Here is a 20,817-nt window from a genome sequence, read left to right as displayed (position 1 = left end):
AAATACTGTATCAAATACTTGTTCTCCCCACTGTACATATAAAGTGAGTAATTAATTTGCTTAAAGTGGCAATTAGCAGTAGAAACAATAACAAAGCGGGTTCCCTACCCCTGGTTTGGTAAAAAGCTGAGGGATGGGACTGGAGAAATGTAACGACTCTCAAATTCATAAGCAGAACTATGGATGCAAGGACTGACCATCCATGGAATCCAAATCATAGTTTTAACCATGTTTGAGGCTACATGGTGTTTGCTTACATTTTCTTTGTTTACAAACATGGGAGTAAAACAAGCTTATATTTGGGGATCTGATGGCGTGCATCAGTTGAACTAAGCTCATGAGGCATTTATAAATTATATTCTTTATGAATCAATGGGTACAATGGATGTAGCAACTGCTAATTTAAATAACATTTCAACAGAATAATGTTGCAGCAATGGTAATCTTATCTGTTTCTAACTACAGAATCAATTTCAGAATAATAGACATTATGCAAACATTTTGAGCAGTGTTCAATGACTCAGGCTCCCGAGTGGCGCAGCGGTCTAAGGCACTGCATCTCGGTGTTGGAGGCGTAACTACAGACACCCTGGTTAGAATCCAGGCTGTATCACAACCGGCCATGATTGGTAGTCCCATAGGTCGGCACACAATTGGCCCAGTGTCATCCAGGTTTGGCTGGCTGTAGGCCGTCATTGTAAATAAGAATTTGTTCTTAACTGACTTGCCTAGTTAAATTAAGGTTACACATATGTACATTGGGCAGCAGTCTCTAAGGTGCAGGGCAGGGTACTGGGCGGAGGCCAGCTAGCAATGACTGCTTAACAGTCTGATGGCCTTGAGATGGAAGCTGTTTTTCAGTCTCTCGGTCCCAACTTTGATGGACCTGTACTGTCTCCTCCTGCTAGATGGTAGTGGGGTTAACCGGCCGTGGCTCGGGTGGCTGAGGTCTTGGCCTTCCTGTGACACCGGGTGCTTTAGATGTCCTGAGTGGCAGGCAGTGTGCCCCCAGTGATGTGTTGGCCTGACCACACCACCCTCTGGAGAGCCCTGCGGTTGCGGGTGGCAGTGTAAGTACGGCAGTGCAGTTGTCGTACCAGGTGGTGATGCAGCCCAACAGAATGCTCTCTATGGTGCATCTGTATACATTTGTGAGGGTCTTAGGACTGACCATCCATGAACTTCTTGAGGTTGAAGAGGCGCTGTTGCACCTTGTTCACCACAGTGTCGATGTGGAGGGACCATTTCAGGTCCTCAGTGATGTGCATGTGGAGGAACTTGAAGCTCTCCACTGTGGCCATATTGATGTGGATAAGGGTGTGTTCTCTCTGCTGTCTCCTATAGTCCAAGATCAGCTCCTTTGTTTTGTTGATGTTGAGGAAGAGGTTGCTTTCATGCCACCACTCTGCCAGGGCTCTCACCTCCACCCTGTAGTCGGTCTCGTCGTTATTGGTAATCAGGCCTACCACTGTTGTGTCGTCAGCAAACTTGATGATTGAGTTGGAGATGTGTGTAGGCACACAGTCATGGGTGAACAGGGATAGGGCAGTGTAAAGTGCCCTAAACAACATGACGTCATTAATCAGTTTGAGAGATGGACCACATAGTTCCACACCACTTCAGATTATTGTCTTTTGGTTTTAATTAAAGTATAATTCAATATTCACCCAATAAATAATGGCCTTGCATTTTAGAAAACACTTTCTTGAAGGGTTGTACATTTGAGAAGATAATAATGAAGAAATTGAACCAAGGTTGTTGAATAGAAACGGATAATGCCATGTCACTTTTTCTACAGCTCTTCTCTAAATGATGCTTAACTGAGCTATGTGTCACTGGAGAAAATCAGTGCAACGTGCTTCCACTGTATTAAATTACAGTACGAAAATGACCCTGCTAAAACAGGCCCTTTCCGGTTCATATTTAAAGTCCATTGAACAAGTGGCAGTGGCAGGCACAGATAGCTTATCTGAATCCACTGTAGTACTGGGTCTAAACTGGGAGGATGCTCTAGTCATTAACCTAAGAACGGCATCATCCTGCATGTCTCGTTGACATGACAAGCAAGCAGCAGATACATTTATACATTTATGATTGTTGCCCTTTCCTAGGATTACATTGGTTGCTGCGTTGCCAAGACAACAGCAATTAGCAGGGATTGGGTTACCAGGCAGACAGTGGCTATAACACTCTATGCACCTCGTAGCCATAGCAACCAAGGTCAGGCCAACAGCGGAGCGCTCATCTGCTGGCTCCTTAGCTGTGCTACAGAAGACACATATTCCACATGAGGCCTTTGCCCGATCATACATTGTGACTAAACATACATCAAATTAACATGAGGCGTCTGACATTGATAAAGAAAAAATATTTTTATGGACATTAATGTTCATGCATTTGTACAAGACCACCTTTATTTCATGTGTGCCAGTAACACCAAAAATACCTACAATACATTAGAAGTAGAACATAATACATGTGTTTGTTACTGAGATCATCTCCTCCTATTGTTCATACATTACTGTGATCCCTTCGTGCAAATGAGTAAATCCATTTCCAATAAGGTGAACAAACTTAATTTAGGAGGATCATTTACCAAATTGTCAATGAAAGATACAGTACATCAGCATCAGTGAAGTGAACTACAAGTCAAAAAGGGTGGGTATACTTTCAATAATGCAAAGAAGTGTAAAGACAAGCTACCGTATGCTCCGTCACTCACTCACATGCTAGATTTCACATTTCTCTGAGACATAATGAGATCTACAAGAGATTTAATTTATCCTACATCAGAAAATATTACAAATGAATCAACTAACTGCTGGAACCCCTACCTAACCTCTCATCACCACCACCACCCCCTCCCATTCCCCATTCCCATCACAGCAGCAGAATCCTCCCCTAGCTGTCAAGCAGGTGTTTGAATGTGTTCAATTAGCCTGTAACCAGAGGCAGGGTGAACACTTAATCCCACAGCACCTGCTGTCTGTTCACAAGTTAACCCCAGAGAGCTGGGCCTCTGATGGGGGCCGGCAGGATATCACTACGCTTGGCCCTTTGTCCAGCTGCCCTGGACTTACTCCCACTATCTGATTGGAGATTACTGCAGGCAACTAGCTGGGCAGCAGTTTATTACTCATACATTTATTCTAACATTTGGTTAATACAGTAAGATACGTTTCAGGATTGATTTCTTACTGAGGAATGGACACAGATATGAAGAAAAAATGCATATCAGCACCATGCTATAAGTTTCCCAATTTTAGTTTCCCAAGTGTTCAAAGCCTACTGTAGAACTCACCTAACTGTTATCTGTTATTCAGATGGGACACATATGTCTAAGTATTTCAGCCCTGAATCAAGCTGAAATGGATTTTCAAGTCTTTGCAATAATAGATTGTTTAGCTGGTATGACACGCCTTTGTCTTTTGTGATAAAGCCTGTTACCACATTTTGCTTTATTCCATTGTGTCTACAGATGGGCACAGAACACAGAGGCATTTAACCTTGAGATGCGCTTAAAAGAGGATTGTATAGAATACATCTGATGAATGTTGGTTGACATGAATGTCATCTATTTCCCTTCACTTAAAAATCTGTTGTAGAAGAGTAAACTTCTACAACAAAAAAAACGAAATAATACAAATACTGAGCTAAACTGAACAAAAATATAAATGCAACATGCAACAATTTCAATGATTTGCTAATCAGATTTAGTTTTCCCCTCAAAAGGGCATTATTACAAACAGAAACACTCCTCAATTTCATCAGCTGTCTGGTTTGCTGGTCTCAGACGATCCAGCAAGTGAAGAAGCTGGATGTGGATGTCCTGGGCTGGCGTGGTTGTGAGGCCGGTTGAACGTACTGCCACATTTTCTAAAACAACATTGGAGGCAGCTTAATTGAATTAACATTCAATTATCTGGAAACAACTCTGGTGGACATTCCTGCAGTTAACATGCCAATTGCACGCTCCCTCAAAAATTGAGACATCTGTGGCATTGTGTTGTGTGACAAAACTGCACAAAACTGTCCTTTTGTTGTCCACAGCGCAAGGTGCACCTGTGTAATGATCATGCTGTTTAATCAGTTTCTTGATATACCACACCTGTCAGGTGGATGGATTATCTTGGCTAAGGAGAAATGCTCACTAACAGGGATGTAAACAAATGTGTGCAAAACATTTGAGAGAAATTAGCTTTTTGTGCATATGGAACATTTCTGGGATCTTTTATTTCAGCTCATGAAATATGGGACTAACACTTTACATGTTGCGTTTATATTTTCATTCAGTATATATTGCATGCTAAAAATGTTTTGACAATTAGATAATTTTCTACTAATAAAATTGAGAAATAGATTTTAACAAGTAATAAATATAAAATCCACTAAGAAATGTTTAATTGGCCACAAGCTCAACATTTTGCAATGCTCATCTCAGTTTCTGGAATTGAACCCCATTGAAAACCTGAGATTTGAATTGAAAAGGGTAGTCCATAAGAGCAGGCGAAAGATATCAAGGTTCTGGAAAGATTCTGTGTGGAGGAATGGTCAAGATCCCTCCCAATGTGTTCTCCAATCTTAGAAAACATCTTAGAAAAAGTCTCAACGGGAGGGTGCTAGAGTATTGAAAACAGGGGTCCAAATTATTAACGCACCTATCTTTTAGAGATGTTTTTGTATTACTTGTTACACATATCTTTCTCTGGGCAATTGTAATAGTATAAAATATAATTTCCTAATTGTTTAGAGCATACCATATAGTTCAATATTTGTAATTATTTTATAGTATTTTTTGCTCATCTTTATTAAGGGTGCTAATAATTATGGACCTGAATGTAGATAAATGAGCTAGATAAAATCATCATAAAATGAGGGAAATGCCCTGCAAATTTAACTTCCTATTTTTTCAAAACTGAGCTGATTGCACTGTGAAAACATGATCGCCATAGCATTTTTTTCTTCAATCCTTTGTCTTTTTGGTCCCGTTTTGCTGCAGTATCATTACGTCTGAGTTAAATGAGAAAGGTGATGTACACATACATCTTCTCACTCACACACCCACAGAAAGCTCCAGTTGTATCACACATCTCGTTCCACTCCTCAGCTGAGACTTTTCACCACACATTTCCTACAGGCAGAGACTCATGCATTGGATAATCCCAAGAATGCATCCACCTCAGATTTTTTTTATTTTATCAGTAATGCAAGCAAGATATCTTAGGTAAAATTCATAAGTTGGGGTAATTACTAGCATGGATGTACACTCAAAATGGTGCTGACAGCAACCTGAAATAAAGCAGCACAAAAACTGTACCTACCTACCTAATTTGTTCTTGCGAATAACATTTGCTCAACTGTAAATAACAGTAAATGCTCAGGTATTTCAAAATATGGCTACAGCTATGAGTGCATTGCAGTAGTACCGTCCTCATGAAAGTCTTCATACTTGACTTTTGTCTGTGGTGATCGGGTCAACAAGGAATCTGTATTTTCAAATAACATTAATGGTCATTTCCTGTATAACTTACCCACATAATGTATTTCATTTCTAATAGGGTATGAGCTAGGTTAGCAACATATAGTAGCTAATTTGTGTAAGTGATATGAATGCAACCATTATCTGTTAAATGGGAAAGAGGAAAATAAATGACATTGGTCTAAAGCTTCTTTAACATGAACAAAAAGGGGACAATCAGGTTTTAATAACTAAGTCCACTAAGCAAAGCATATTACAGATAGCCTTTATTCTAGTAAAATATTCATAATAAAGAATCACAATCAATATTTAAATAATTTTATTGAAATATAAAACAAATGTAAAAAGGCTAAATAAAAATACATAGAATAAAATGTGACCAAAAAAATACATTTTGAGAGCCAGCCAAAAACATCTTTGGTCCCTGTAAGGAATCCATCCCCCATCCCCAAGCTCCCAGTTTCAACTTCGAGTGGTTCCGCCCACAGTCCAGTCTTATTTTGTTCCTCAAACTAGGGGGAGAAAAAAGGCAGATTGACCGCTTTTTGCTCTACACAGTACAATGCCAAGTTCTCCAGGTCTAGTCCACTGCTTTCCTTTCATACACAGACATGACGCATGTGGAAATTCACCACATACTCAGCGTTGGTCCTCTGTACTGAGATGGCGAACGGCTCAAAGGGGTGGAATGTGAACGCCACAAGCCGCCGGACGGCATGGTTAATGGGCCGGCCCAGGAGGCCTGCCTGGATCTTGAACTTCAGCAAGCCAGAGTCCCGAGCGTAAAACCTGCAGTTAACAAGAAAAACAGTCAGTCTTTCAAATGCAAGTTTGAAATGAAAGAGGGTATCTAGGAACACACAGTAACATCCAAATGGTTGTCCTATAACGTTATATTAGTTATTGTAGTTTAATTTCCTAACAATAAATGTAATACTTTCAATAACACGAGAGCTTACAGTTACCATAAAATGTTGATTAAACAGTCTCCAACAAGCCTTTTATAATGGCCATGCATCATTTACACATTTTAGCTAAGAAATGGCAGTCTCTAAAAAACACCTGGTCAAGAAAAGTTGAATGATGCATTCATGCTCCGGTGGAATCTAACAGAATCTCTATCTCGCTCTGAATGATTCATGTCTCTAACAGACTTCGGGGCAGCTCCACAGTTGAAGCAAATAAACACCCCTTTATTACTTGAAGTTTTATGGTATGAATGATTGATTATTAATTACATGCCATCATTACTTAAAGCAAAATTGTTTGTTGTGCCCTACAGAAAAACGTTAGAAATCAGCATTATCTAGCCAATGTTACCTGATGGGGTGGTCTCCACATGTTTTGGGCCGTTCCATCACAGACACCCACTTGTCATCGTAGCTGAAGAGAGAAAGATCGAGGTAGGGGCTGCTGCTGTAGGACTGAGCACTAATGGGCAGCTGTCCCAGCAGCCTCCTCACAGCCTCAGTGTGACCGCCATACTTTGCATTCACTATGGTGTCTTTGAACCTGACCAGGAAGGAGCATAAGCAGAAGGATTTCTGAATCGCTTAACTGAAAAATTCTAAGGAATACTGTGAATTTCTCAGAACTCTACTAAACACTGTTTTAAGAGTCTCATTTCTGTAAATTGGTTCAATTTATTGGCCTTTGAATTGGGCCACACTGTATGGATATATTTTCATGTTAGCCCTGCGGTGAGCCTTCCCCCCTGTCACCAATACCTTCTCTGGACCTGCCGTGCAAAGTTGTTGCTGGAGGCAGAGCAGGGGAACTGAACAGCTTCACTGTGGAGCGTGGCGTTCCGGAACAGGTCACAGAAGTTCTCAAACAGCTCCAGCAGTTTGTCAGAGGTGTTCTCAAAGACTGCCATCACCTCTGTGCTCACCATGTTGTACACTACAAAGAACGAGGGCTGAGAGAAGAGCAGACAGATATGAAGTTAGAAATAAAGGCGATATGCACTAATGCCACAGCAGCAAACAATCATATGAAATAGGCCTATAGTTAATGTTTGAGACAAAATCAATATTTCATATCAGAAGTTTTCTGAGCAATAAGCTGAAATGAGCCTGAATCTACAGTATTAATTCCCCCGTCTCTTTATGTAGAGTACAGAAAAACAAAATCAAATAACAGGATCTAATCAACTGCAGATTGGATTTACAGATAGCACTTTCAGAAGTGCATACTTGTATAATTTGCACACCAAGAAGGCCTTATTACAGAAACTTAATTAGGGCAGAGGGGGTAGGTGTACCTGAGAGGGGTCAGTGACTCGCAGGGTGACCACGTCCTCACTGGTATATTTGATGAAGAGGTGGTGCTCATCTAGTAGCTGCATCTTCCACATCCTCAGCTGTCTCAGCTGGTCAAAGAACTGGAAGAAGCGTCGCTTGGCGGTGGCGCTGCCGTCCTGCTCAGCCCGTCTCCACAGGTAGACCAGTAGTCTGTGCTTCAGGGAGTTGATGGTCTTCTCCTTGTAGAGGCGGGAGAAGCCTGGCTGGCCCTCGGCCCGGGCCTCAGTGTACACCGCAGACAGAGTGAGGAGGTCGTCTTCGTAGCAGAACCGACCAATGGTTCGCACGTCCAGGAACGTCCCCTCTGATGTCACCTACCGGATGAAAGCAAAAGGTTTGTAAAAACGTTAATTACATTTGATAATCTTACTTCCAGGTAGGCATAGTGTTCAGAGGATGATGCAGGCTGAGATATATACCTGAAAGACATGGATTGTCTGCTGCTGAACAGAAAGAACAGCCAGTATGTTACGGTAGAGGTAGAGTCCCTGGTTGTGCGAGAGGATGATCTTGTCACACTTGAAGGACCTGGTGTCACAAAGTCGGCCAGTGTGCAGGTCAATGATGTGCAGTGAGTAGTCCTCCAGAGGAGAGCGGGGGTTGGGAGTCACAGACTCGTTGTTGCGGTACACCTCAAAGAAGTGTGGAGAGGGCTCCTCTGGCACATACACCGCTGAGCCCACGATCACATAGCGACAGTCATCAGTGAACAGGCTGCACTCTCGGTTCAGGTGCTCTCCATTGGAGGCCACATTAGTGACGTGCAGTAATGAAAAAAAGCGTTCAAAGAGGCGGCCGCGGATGTTGAGGGAGCGTTGGTCATTGCCATTGGCCAGGGTCTCCCCATCCTGCCCCAGCAGCAGATCCTCAGCCGCCTGGCAGCCCTGGTACTCATAGATCTCCAGGGAGGTCTGGTCAGAGGAGAAGGCTATGAAGCAGCGTCCATCTGGGGAGAACTTGCGGAGGAAGCAGGGAGGCTTCTCTACGTTGACCACAGTGAAGTTGGGGAAAAGGTTCTGGTGGAAGCAGCGCACGCGGTACCAGTGGGCTCCAGCCCGACCAGAGAAGATCCGCCGCCGCTCCAGTCGATGGACTACATTCTGGTTCTGGATGCGCCTGGGTTTCAGGGTTGGGGAATCATCTTCCATGATTTGATTGTTGCCAGCTCCCACTTACTGGTTGCTACATCACAAATCTCTCTGTATAGCAACTGGTAAAAGAGGTAATACAAACAACGATTAAATCAGTTTACAATTCATTTGAAAATGCAGCAAGCTTATCAGAAGATTCATATATCATACAGGTAATTTCAAACTAAAATGAGTTTAGCCTACATCAGAGGTGTATTCACTGAGACCAAGCAATGTGAAACGTACACAAATAGAAGCAAACGGAACTAAAAAGGGGAGGGACCTACATTAATTTATCCAATACTCTACGTGGAGTAAACCGTTTCTGCTGCAAAAAGTTTTGCAATGGTGTGAAACGTTTTGCAACAGTGTCCGACTAATGAATACACTCCAGGGCTGTGTTCAGTTCATTTCAACATTTGCTACATTACATGATGGGGTAGGTACTGGACAACACATTCAAAACCGTGCACAATGTTAAATAGCCAGTCCATCCAGGAAAAAAAAGAAAGAAAAGAGGGCTTGAAATTTCAACCAATCATTGCACATTTACTGCATAATATGGTTCAATCAAGCCACACATCAACAAACATGCATATTTTCACAAAATTTCACAATTTTCACAAAATTGGACAACCATTGCATATTGCCATGCAAAATGCCAGCTTTGCCCCAGTAAAATCATGAATATTTGCCTAAAAATATCACACAAAATTTCCCTGCAAAATCCTGAACAGCCCAAGGTACATTCACTCCCGTTTGGTGGGTGTGTTCATTTGAAATCGCAAAACTTGTGCATCACACACTATACACGATCTCCCTTTGGGCCACCATAATCACACCGTTCTTCAACTGGTTGTTCAATACAGTACTGTTTCCATTGAATTAAACATTGAACACTGTTCTTTAGTACAGAGTACATTTTGAAAACATGTGCAATTGAGCTCGCCAGCTTGTAGTCCTAAAAAACAGAAATAAGTTACATCTGGTTCATCAGCCATTCCTATGTGGAAAATAAATCAGGAAATAATGGGGTTTTGGGATAAACGCTTAAAATAAGGCCTGAGGTTAACACAGGCTTAGGAGATCTTATATGTTTTCTTCTATTAATTAATATTCAGTTAACATGACCTTTATGAATTATGAAGCCTTTGTGCTTGTATTTGATTTGATTACATTTCGGGGGCTCCCAAGAGGTGCAGCGGTCTAAGGCACTGCATCGATTTCAGGCTGTATCACAACCGGCCATGATTGGGAGTCCCATAGAGCGGCGGACAATTGGCCGATCGTCGTCCGAGTCTGGTCGGGTTAGGCCATCAATGTAAATAAGATTTTGTTCTTAACCGACTTGCCTAGTTCAATAAAGGTTAAAAAAATTAAAAATACATAAATTGTTCAACATTCACAAAAAGTGACATAAACTGAAGATTATCTCAAAGAACAAAAGGTCTAAGATCTCCTAAGCCTTTATTTCTTTATTTTTTATTAACAACATATCAATACAGGAAGTACATGTGGGAACACAAGTATATATATAAATAATACACAATGGACAATTGGTCTAGGGGGTACAATATCGCATTACACAAGGACCTTAAGGGACATACATAGAATTATAATTCTAACAGCTTTTGTTAGTAGAGTATTTAATTGTCTTAAAATACAGTTACATTTCTTTTTGTAAGGTAAGAAAATGTGGTATTTTGTTTGTAAATTTTAATTTGTGAATATGAAATTTGGGCAAAAGAATAATTAAATTATTTACATAAAATGTCATCTTATTTCTATCGTAGGTAAAGGATCCAAGCAGTACATCTCTACGCAATAGTGTAAGATCTTCATAAATGTGTTCAATTATAAATCTACTGATGTCTTGCCACAGTTTTCTTACATGAATACAAAGCCAAAAAATATGCAACACTGTTTCTGGGTGGTCATTACAAAAGGAACAATTTGAGTTGAAGTTTTCCTTAAACTTGTTCATATAGTGTTTGGCAGGTTAATATTTATGAATTATTTTAAAGGAAAGTTCCTTAATTTTGTTAACAAGTAGGTATGTGTGTGGCAACATCCAAACTTTTTTTCCAACAGATCTTATTGGAATGTATTTATTGATAATATCTCCTAAGCCTGTGTTTACAACATACCTTATTACCGACGTTTATCCCACAAAAACATGGCGGAGTTAGTGCCTACAAAAAAAATCCTTTACTATTGTTCTCTATGGGCTATGCGCAATTAGCCTGTAGTGAGTCGATGGGGTACAGCTACGACCGGAAGTAACTTTTCGTAGCAGGTTAAGAGAGCAATTTAGCTAACCCTAACTCTTTTCTTAGCCTCAATCTGTTGTTAATTTATCTAACATACTAAGTAAATTATCCTAGCCTGTTACGAAAAATTCACTTCCGGTCGTAGCTGTATTTCACCTAGTCAGAACCATTAACTTGACGACGGGTTAGTAGGTCATTATTTCAATTCACAGATTAACCACAGGAAAAAAACTGTGGCTTCCATTTTCCATTCATACTAACTAGCTAACTACCAAGCTAGCCCTGAAAAATAGCAGCTAGCTAGCTAGAATATTATTTCGTTTTGGGCCAGACAGTAACAGATGCAGCAAAATACACAACAAACAGAAATAAATTGTCAAGCCGGTATGCTAACGTTAGCTAGCTAGCTTACTACTAGTACTAGCCCATCCAGAAGGCTGAGTTATAAATATCTTTGGTACTAGTGCACTGACTGTGCAGTCACAAAAATAAACAAATGCGGGAATAACGTTTAACTTACAGGCTTGAGGCTAGCGTCTTGAGGGCAGGCAATAAAAAAACGAATGTATGACAAGCTTGGAACATTTGTTCTGCACATACGACATAAGTGAGTCGTGATTTCTCAACACTGTTCAATGTTGTTCGTATTAGTTAGCTAGCTAATAGAGCCGTCAGCGAAGACGCATCCTCTTCCGTGGAACCATTCCTCACAGCGCCACCGTAAACTCAGGTTGAAAAGAGTATCGCATCACGTAGACACCACATTTGACCAAAGACAGACTGGTAGTAAGCCTAGACTGCAATGACACAGCAATTGCCTGGGGCATAGACCCTGTGATTTCCTGGGGCCCTAATAGTGTTTTTTCTACTTGAAATTCATTTGAATATAACTACTTTAAATATGTGGTCAGGATGAAACCCTAAGAGAGAAACATGAAGTGATTAAATGAGAAAACCTCCACTCGCATATAGCTGACAAATTCGGTTCAGGAGTTTTCCTGGCCATGTGACCTGATCAGAGTTTTTCTTGGTCATAGTACACTACTGGCCCTGCTAATAGGTCTAATCAACTGAAACCATCACAAAGTAGTGTATGGAGAGATATGGGTCTTAATGATTAAATGTTCTATACAATCCCAAAATGGATCTTGTTCTTAAGCCTCAAAAATTGCACAAAAAAAAGCAGAAGGAAGACCAACAGAAGAAAGCCTTCATGCTTGGCCTTGAGAGCATGATAATGGCTCTATGTGCAATTATCCCTGACGAACCTGTCTCACAGATTACAAGTCGTAATTTCCAGTAATAGCATGCGGTGAACACGGAAAGGTAGTGCTAAAAACAGTGACAAGAACATCAAATGGTCCACTTTTCAATGTACTGTAGATTTTACCATGTAATACAATGCAAGCCTTCTGTGGTATTTTTTTAAATAGCCAATAATAATACCTGTTGCTCTGTTACTCAGAGGGGATGTGTGTAGCACATAAATAACTTATTCAGCAAGAGTATCCTCTCCCACTCTTTTTCTTTTGAGTTTTTGTATATCAGCTCATTAATTTCCAATACTGTATGTCTCATACTCTTTTCACCTCAGCTTTTAGCAGCTGTTTGCAAAGTATGATTTAGATTGAGAAAAGGCTATGACAGAAGGGGTATTCAAACACTTTTGGGCTATTCTTTCTGGAGGAATAGAGGGATATAGCCTAGATCAATTGGCTTCCTCCATATGCTCCACAGACACGTGGAGGCTGTAATTATGAGCGGACTGGGATAAGGACGAGAGACCTCAAGGGACCATTTCAAAGAGGTATGTTTAACAGCTAATGGAAAATAAACACACAGTGCCTTCAGAAAGTATTCATACCCCTTGACTTATTCCACATTTTGTTTTACAGCCTGAATTCAAAATGGATTAAATAGATTTTTTGTTTCACCCATCTACACACAATACCCCATAATGATAAAGTGAAAAAATGTTTTTAGAAATGTTTGCAGATTTAGGCCTCCCGGGTGACGCAGTGGTCTAGGGCACTGCATCGCAGTGCTAGCTGCGCCACCAGAGTCTCTGGGTTCACGCCCAGGCTCTGTCGCAGCCGGCCACGACCGGGAGGTCCGTGGGGCGACGCACAATTGGCATAGCGTCGTCCGGGTTATCGAGGGTTTGGCCGGTAGGGATATCCTTGTCTCATCGCGCTCCAGCGACTCCTGTGGCGGGCCGGGCGCAGTGCGCGCTAACCAAGGGGGCCAGGTACACGGTGTTTCCTCCGACACATTGGTGCGGCTGGCTTCCGAGTTGGAGGCGCGCTGTGTTAAAGAAGCAGTGCGGCTTGGTTGGGTTGTGCTTCGGAGGACGCATGGCTTTCGACCTTCGTCTCTCCCGAGCCCGTACGGGAGTTGTAGCGATGAGAGAAGATAGTAATTACTAGCGATTGGATACCACGAAAATTGGGGAGAAAATGGGATAAAAAATAAAAAATAAAAATAAAAAATGTTTGCAGATTTATTGAAATACATAAATATCTAATTTACATAAGTATTCACACCCCTGAGTCAATGCATGTTAGAATCACCTTTGGCAGCGATTATATCTGTGAGTCTTTCTGGGTAAGTCTCTAAGAGCTTTGCACACCTGGACAGTGGTGGAAAACCCCACCAATTGTAATACTTGAGTAAAAGTAAAGAGACATTAATAGTAAAGGTAAAAGTGAAAGTCACCCAGTAAAATACAACTTGAGTAAAAGTCTAAAAGTATTTGGTTTTAAATATACTTTATTATCAAAAGTAAATGTAATTGCTAAAATATCAAAAGAAACAGAATAAATCATTTCAAATTCCTTATATTAAGCAAACCAGACGGCACCATTTTCTTGTTTTCTTTAAGTTACGGATAGCCAGGGGCACACTCCAACAATCAGACATAATTTACATGTGTGTCTAGTGAGTCCGCCAGATCAGAGGCAGTCAGGATGACCAGGGATAAGTGCTTGAATTGGATGATTTTTTGTCCTGCTAAGCATTCAAAATGTAACCACTACTTTTGGGTGTCAGAGAAAATGTATGGAGTAAAAAGTAGATTATTTTCTTTAGGAATGAGGTGTAAAAGTAGTCGAAAATATAAATAGTACAGTAAAATACAGATAAAGTAAAGTACTTACACAACTGCACCTAGATTGTACAATATTTGCACTTTAATTTTTTTATCTTCAAGTTCTGTCAAGTTGGTTGTTGATCATTGCTAGAAAGCAGTTTTCAAGTCTTGCCATAGATTTTCAATCAAAACTGTAACTAGACCACTCAGGAACATTCAATGCCATCTTGGTAAGAAACTCCAGTGTATATTTGGCCTTGTGTTTTAAGTTATTGTCCTGCTGAAATGCAAATTTCTCTACCAGTGTCTGTTGGAAAGCAGACTGAACCAGGTTTTTCTCTAGGATTATGCCTGTGCTTAGCTCTATTCTATTTATTTTTATCATAAAAAACTTCCTAGTTCTTGCCGATGAAAAGCATACCCATAACATGATGCAGCCACCATTATGCTTGAAAATATGAATAGTGGTACTCAGCGATGTTTTGTGTTGGTTTTGACCTAAACATAACACTTTGTATTCAGGACATGAAGTTAATTTCTTTACCACATTTTTTTGTGGTTTTACATTAGTATCTTATTGCAAACATGATGTTTTGGACTATTTCACTCTGACATTTAGGTTAGTATTGTGGAGTAACTACAATGTTGTTGATTAATCCTTAGTTTTCTCCTTTCACAGTCATTCAACTCTGTAACTGTTTTAAAGTCCCCATTGGCCTCAAGGTGAAATCCCTGAGCAGTTTCCTTCCCCTCCTGCAACTGAGTTAGGAAGGACACCTGTATCTTTGTGGTGATTGGGTGTATTGATACACCATCCAAAGTGTAATTAATAACTTCATCATGCTCAAAGGGATATACAATGACTACCCATCTACCAATAAGTGCCCTTCTTTGTGGTTGAATCTGTGTTTGAAATTCACTGCTCGACTGAGAGCCCTAAGTCGGAAGTTTACATACACTTCAGCCAAATACATTTAAATTCAGTTTTTCACAATTCCTGACATTTAATCCTAGTAAAAATTCCCTGTCTTAGGTCAGTTAGGATCACCACTTTATTTAAAAAATGTGAAATGTCAGAATAATAGTAGAGAGAATGATTATTTTAGCTTTTATTTATTTCATCACATTCCCAGTGGGTCAGAACTTTACATACACTCAATTAGTGTTTGGTAGCATTGCCTTTAAATTGCTTAACTTGGGTCAAACGTTTCGGGTTGCCTTCCACACGCTTCCCACAATAAGTTTGGGGAATTTTGGCCCATTCCTCCTGGCTGGTGTAACTGAGTCAGGTTTGTAGGCCTCCTTGCTCGCACACGCTTTTTCAGTTCTGCCCACAAATTTTCTACAGGATTGAGGTCAGGGCTTTGTGATGGCCACTCCAATACCTTGACTTTGTTGTCCTTAAGCCATTTTGCCACAACTTTGGAAGTATGCTTGAGGTCATTGTCCATTTGGAAGACCCATTTGTGACCAAGTTTTAACTTCCTGACTGATGTCTTGAGATGTTTCTTCAATGTTTCCACATAATTTTCCTCCCTCATGATGCCATCTATTTTGTGAAGTGCACCAGGCCCTCCTGCAGCAAAGCACCCCACAACATGATGCTGTAACCCCCGTGCTTCACGGTTGGGATGGTGTTCTTCGGCTTGCAAGCCTCCCCCTTTTTCCTCCAAACATAACAATAGTCATTATGGCCAAACAGTTCTATTTTTATTTCATCAGCCCATAGGACATTTCTCCAAAAAGTATGATATTTGTCCCCATGTGCAGTTGCAAACCGAAGTCTGGATTTTTTATGGCGGTTTTGGATCAGTGGCTTCTTCCTTGCTGAGTGGCCTTTCAGGTTAAATCGATATCGTTTTACTGTGGATATAGATACCTTTGTACCTGTTTCCTCCAGCATCTTCACAGGGTCCTTTGCTGTTGTTCTCGGATTGATTTGCACTTTTCACACCAAAGTAAGTTCATCTCTAGGAGACAGAACGCTTCTCCTTCTTGAGCGGTATGATGGCTGCGTGGTCCCATGGTGTTTATACTTGCATACTATTGTTTGTACAGATGAACGCGGTACCTTCAGGCGTTTATAAAAAATTGCTCCCAAGAATGAACCAGACTTGTGGAGGTCTACAGTTTTTTTCTGAGGTCTTGGCTGATTTCTTTTGATTTTCCCATGATGTCAAGCAAAGTTTGAGTTTGAAGGTAGGCCTTGAAATATATCCACAGGTACATCTCCAATTGACTCAAATGATGTCAATTAGCCTATCAGAAGCTTCTAAAGCCATGACATCATTTTCTGGAATTTTCCAAGCTTTTTAAAGGCACAGTCAAGTTAGTGTATGTAAACTTCTGACCCACTGGAATTGTGATACAGTGAATTATAAGTGAAATAATCTGTCTGTAAACAATTGTTGGAAAAAGGACTTGTGTCATGCACAAAGTAGATGTCCTAACCGACTTGCCAAAACTATAGTTTGTTAACAAGAAATTTGTGGAGTGGTTGAAAAACTAGTTTTAATAACTCCAACCTAAGTTTATTTAAACTTCTGACTTCAACTGTATCTGTATGTGTGGGGTACAGAGATGAGTGAGTCATTCAAAAATCATGTTGAACACTATTTGTCACGCCCTGACCAAAATTTGCTTTGTATGTTTTATGTTTTGGTTGGTCAGGGTGTGATCTGTGTGGGCATTCTATGTTGTATGTCTGGTTTGTCTATTTCTATGTGTTTGGCCTGATATGGTTCTCAATCAGAGACAGGTGTTTTGCGTTGTCTCTGATTGGGAACCATATTTAGGTAGCCTGTTTTGTATTGTGGGTTGTCGGTTATTGTCTATGTGTAGTGTTTGTGTCAGCACTAGTTTTGATTAGCTTCACGTTTGTCGTTTATTGTTTTGTATTAGTTTGTCAAGTGTTCTTCGTTTTCGTCTTCGTTAATTAAATCAAGTATGTATTCAAACCACGCTGCGCTTTGGTCCGCTTCTTACGACGATCTTGACACTATTATTGCACACAGAATGGGGTCCATGCAACTTATTATGTGACTTGATAAGCACATTTTTACTCCTGAACTTATTTGGGCTTGCCAAAACAAAGGGATTGAATACTTATTGATTCATGACATTTCAGCTTTGCATTTTTTATGAATTTGTAAACATTTTGAAAAACATTATGAGGTATTTTGTGTAGTCCAGTGACACAAAATATAAATGTAATCAAATTTAAATTCAGGCTGTAACACAACAAAATGTGGAAAAAGAAAAGGGTGTGAATACTTTCTGAAGGCACTATATTTAAAATAAGTGTAGAAACATAGTAGGCTAGTTGGAAAATGACATGGATAGTTAATAATTATACAGTTATTGTGTCAATTATTCCCTCATTATATTTTTGTAAATGTCCTCTTGATTCTGAAATAGCAGTTTGAAAAGGTTGCTCTTAGTACAAAGAGCAGGCAGAAATACATTGTTTCACCATTTTTGTATATCTATTTTACTAAAGGGTTGTATTTGACATTTTGGAAAAGCTTTTAACTTTCCAAGACACACTAAATACGCATGCATTTTAGAATGCTTTCCAGCCATCTCTACCTACCTGAACCTTTCAAGTCTTTGTGAGTGAAGTAAATTTAGGGTTTTCTGAGAAGTAACGGCATCCTCACAAGTCCATTTCAATGCATCAACTTTTAAGAGTTTCACATTCAAAGAACTGAAGTCAAAAGAATGTTACAAACTAGGGTACATCATTTACTTGGCATGAACAGTTCGAATCAGTTCGAATAGTACAACTCTCATCTAAATCAATCAACAAAAACAAGCTATCCTTCTCTTAATTTCTTCACTACTTGACTACTTGATTTTCAGAGGAAGACAACTGGATGTTTAATCATTTAGAATGTAATGGAAAGCCTGCATAATTTGCTTAATGTAACAATTTGGTGTCTGGATAGTTGATAGTATTCATTGTTTCATGATATAATGTACAGTATTTTATTATTTTGGATACAGTTATAAAATACTTATAATGAAATGGAATTCCAAATGTAATTTGAATGTGATCACATTTCCATGACATTTTAATATTCCTGAATTAAATTTCCTTCTTACAATAACCTACTTACAAAAATACTTTCAGAACCTGTGGCTTCTATTTTACATTTTGTGTTTTATTCTTGCATGAAACTGCATCACAGGACATATTTCTATATCTGAATGTTTTTCAGAACTCCATTTCCAGGCTGAACATAGTGTTTAGCCCTCCAAGATTTGTCCCTTTTCTTGTATAATGGGGAACCTTACTGCTCAACATTCCACATTTAAAATGTTCTTCAAGTATGGGATGATTTTAAGTGTGGTTTAACACAGAAATAGCTCAATCCTGAATTAATGACAAAGTAAAGATGGTGAGAAGGAACACAGCAGTCAAGGATGTAGTCATGCCACTTACTTGTAGGCCCATTTACATGTGTGTTCATGAGTAGTGCCATGTGTTTGCTCGTATGATTCATGCTATTATATCAAACATGAAACTCTTCAGAGTGCTATTATATACAGTTAGAAGACTTTCCTGTTTTTCCTTATAGTACTGATTACTTCTTCCTATTTTTACGCTTTTACGAAGCACATAAGGGCTGTGCAGTGAAAATAACAACAGAACACTGACAATGCTTTTCTAGGGGCACCTTCTTCTAGCAAGGTCAGTGGAGATGGATGAGAAGTTGGGGAATGAAATGATTTGCCATTTTTCAAAAACCCTTAAAAGGAGGCAGTGAGGTCAAACACTAGCGCCTGGGCTCTGGCTGAATGACCCTTTTTACCTCTCCAGGAGAAAGCTAAGGGGGCCTCAGTGGGGGACGTAACCGTTGCGCATGTCTGTGCCGCAACTTCTCTGTCGATGTAGAGGGTGGCAATTTCTGCCATTCTGAATACGGTTGAGAGAAGAGTGATGGGCACTTTTCTATTATTACTGCTCTGCTGAGTGTATAAGACGCATTAGTGCAAAAGAAACTTGTCCATCTATTGCAGAACACTCTAACTCTGACCCCAGCAATGGTTTGATGTGACTATCCTGTTTGTTTGCACTCTTTCCCCTTTCTGATGTTTATGTCATGGTTTAACATTCCCCCTGTCTAAAAGTATAGAAGTAGGCCCTGGGTAGAAACCCTGCTTTGTCAGAAAAAGGATCCCTTCTTTGTAAGTATTAACCCGGGGAGAGGTCATTATCTGATGAGCACAGTTACCTAGAAAAGAGATGCCTTGTGCCAGGTGTTCAGGGATTCTTGGTGGGTCAGGGGTATGGATAAACAGATGCTCCATCTCAATGAACACAATTAATTACTTATAGGCTGCTTAGGCAAACAAGGAATTGTTCTGCGCATGTTTGCATAACACTGATATGGACATGTGTTAGTGCAACTTTTGAACTTAGCTGCTCTTTAGCGACATGTAACCAAACTCTTATCAGTTGTGCTGTAGCCCTGTACAGCCGATAAAAACCATTAGCTGAGGCTAACCCTTTCTGAATAGAGAGAACACCCCAACAACACTTCATTGACCCCTAGGTCTTTCTAAGTCTCCAAATGTGATGAGAGACTAGTTATCCATGCCGTGTGAAGACATTTCAATGTATATTAAAACCATACTGTTGTTGTTAAATTGTGTTGTATCCTCATTTCATTGTGCTCATACCAGTCATCCTGCAACCACACAGTGATATACACTGAGTATACCAAACATTCGGAACACTTTCCTAATATTGAGTGGCACCAGTTCTTGAGACAAACCGCTGCGCCTGGCACCTACTACCATACCCTGTTCAAAGGCACTTCAATCTTTTGTCTTGCCCATTCGTCCTCTAAATGGCACACATATTCATGTCTCAATTGTCTCAAGGCTTATAAATCCTTCTTAAACCTGTCTCCTCCCCTTCATTTACACTGATTGAAGTGGATTTAACAAGTGACATCAACAAGGCATCATAGCTTTCATCTGGATTCACCTGGTCAGTCTATGTCATGGAAAGTGTTCTTAATGTTCTGTATATTCACTGTATATCTAGAATATTGGTTGCTATATTACATTATGTAAGAGGCATACACATTCCACTCAGAATGATATGACCTTGTAGCTACAGTATAAGAGAAAATCACAAACACTTGTGTCTAATGGTCTATTGAATAAAGGGAAAACACTACAGATAGTCACAGATGAAGAGGTATTTCTCCACTATCCCTATGTAACTGCTCAGAGACTTGAAGATATCATTGTTCGGTAGCCCTGTAAAATGACCCAGGCTTCTGAATCAGACAGTATTCAGAGGTATCCATTGAAACCATTGTGAGCGTTCAGTGGTGCCTCAAACACACATCAGAGTAAAAAATATCTTTACTTTCATCTCTAAAGAAACATTTGTCAAGATGCAGAAGAACACACATATAGGCAAAACACACCCCCATGGATAAATACACCACACACAGACACACTTGCACACACAGACACACACACGCACACATGGAGATACAAATATAATGAATCAAACATTTAAAAGAAT

The 20,817-nt window shown here is 40.0% G+C and overlaps 1 protein-coding gene across 1 annotated transcript; it reads right to left on the bottom strand.

Moving 5' to 3' along the window:
* Window positions 1–5,781: 5,781 nt before the first annotated feature.
* LOC129867200 (DET1 homolog) lies at window positions 5,782–11,911 on the bottom strand. Its single transcript, XM_055940436.1, has 6 exons — window positions 11,703–11,911; window positions 8,202–8,992; window positions 7,743–8,096; window positions 7,207–7,397; window positions 6,800–6,991; window positions 5,782–6,268 (listed from the first exon to the last, which is right to left on the bottom strand). The coding sequence occupies exons 2-6, from the start codon at window positions 8,928–8,930 to the stop codon at window positions 6,079–6,081; spliced, it is 1,656 nt and encodes a 551-aa protein (XP_055796411.1). The 5' UTR covers window positions 8,931–8,992; window positions 11,703–11,911; the 3' UTR covers window positions 5,782–6,078.
* Between the last annotated feature and the right edge of the window lie 8,906 nt (window positions 11,912–20,817).

Source organism: Salvelinus fontinalis, chromosome 12, assembly GCF_029448725.1.
Source record: "Salvelinus fontinalis isolate EN_2023a chromosome 12, ASM2944872v1, whole genome shotgun sequence".
Lineage (NCBI taxonomy): Eukaryota > Metazoa > Chordata > Actinopteri > Salmoniformes > Salmonidae > Salvelinus > Salvelinus fontinalis.
This window is presented reverse-complemented; position numbering and strand designations above follow the sequence as displayed.

Coding starts and splice junctions, on each gene's coding strand:
- LOC129867200 (XM_055940436.1), bottom strand. CDS start 8,930: ATGGAAGATGATTCCCCAACCCTGAAACCCAGGCGCATCCAGAACCAG. Junction 8,097..8,201: donor AGACAATCCATGTCTTTCAG/GTATATATCTCA, acceptor TTCATCCGGTAG/GTGACATCAGAGGGGACGTT. Junction 7,398..7,742: donor GAGTCACTGACCCCTCTCAG/GTACACCTACCC, acceptor CTCTTCTCTCAG/CCCTCGTTCTTTGTAGTGTA.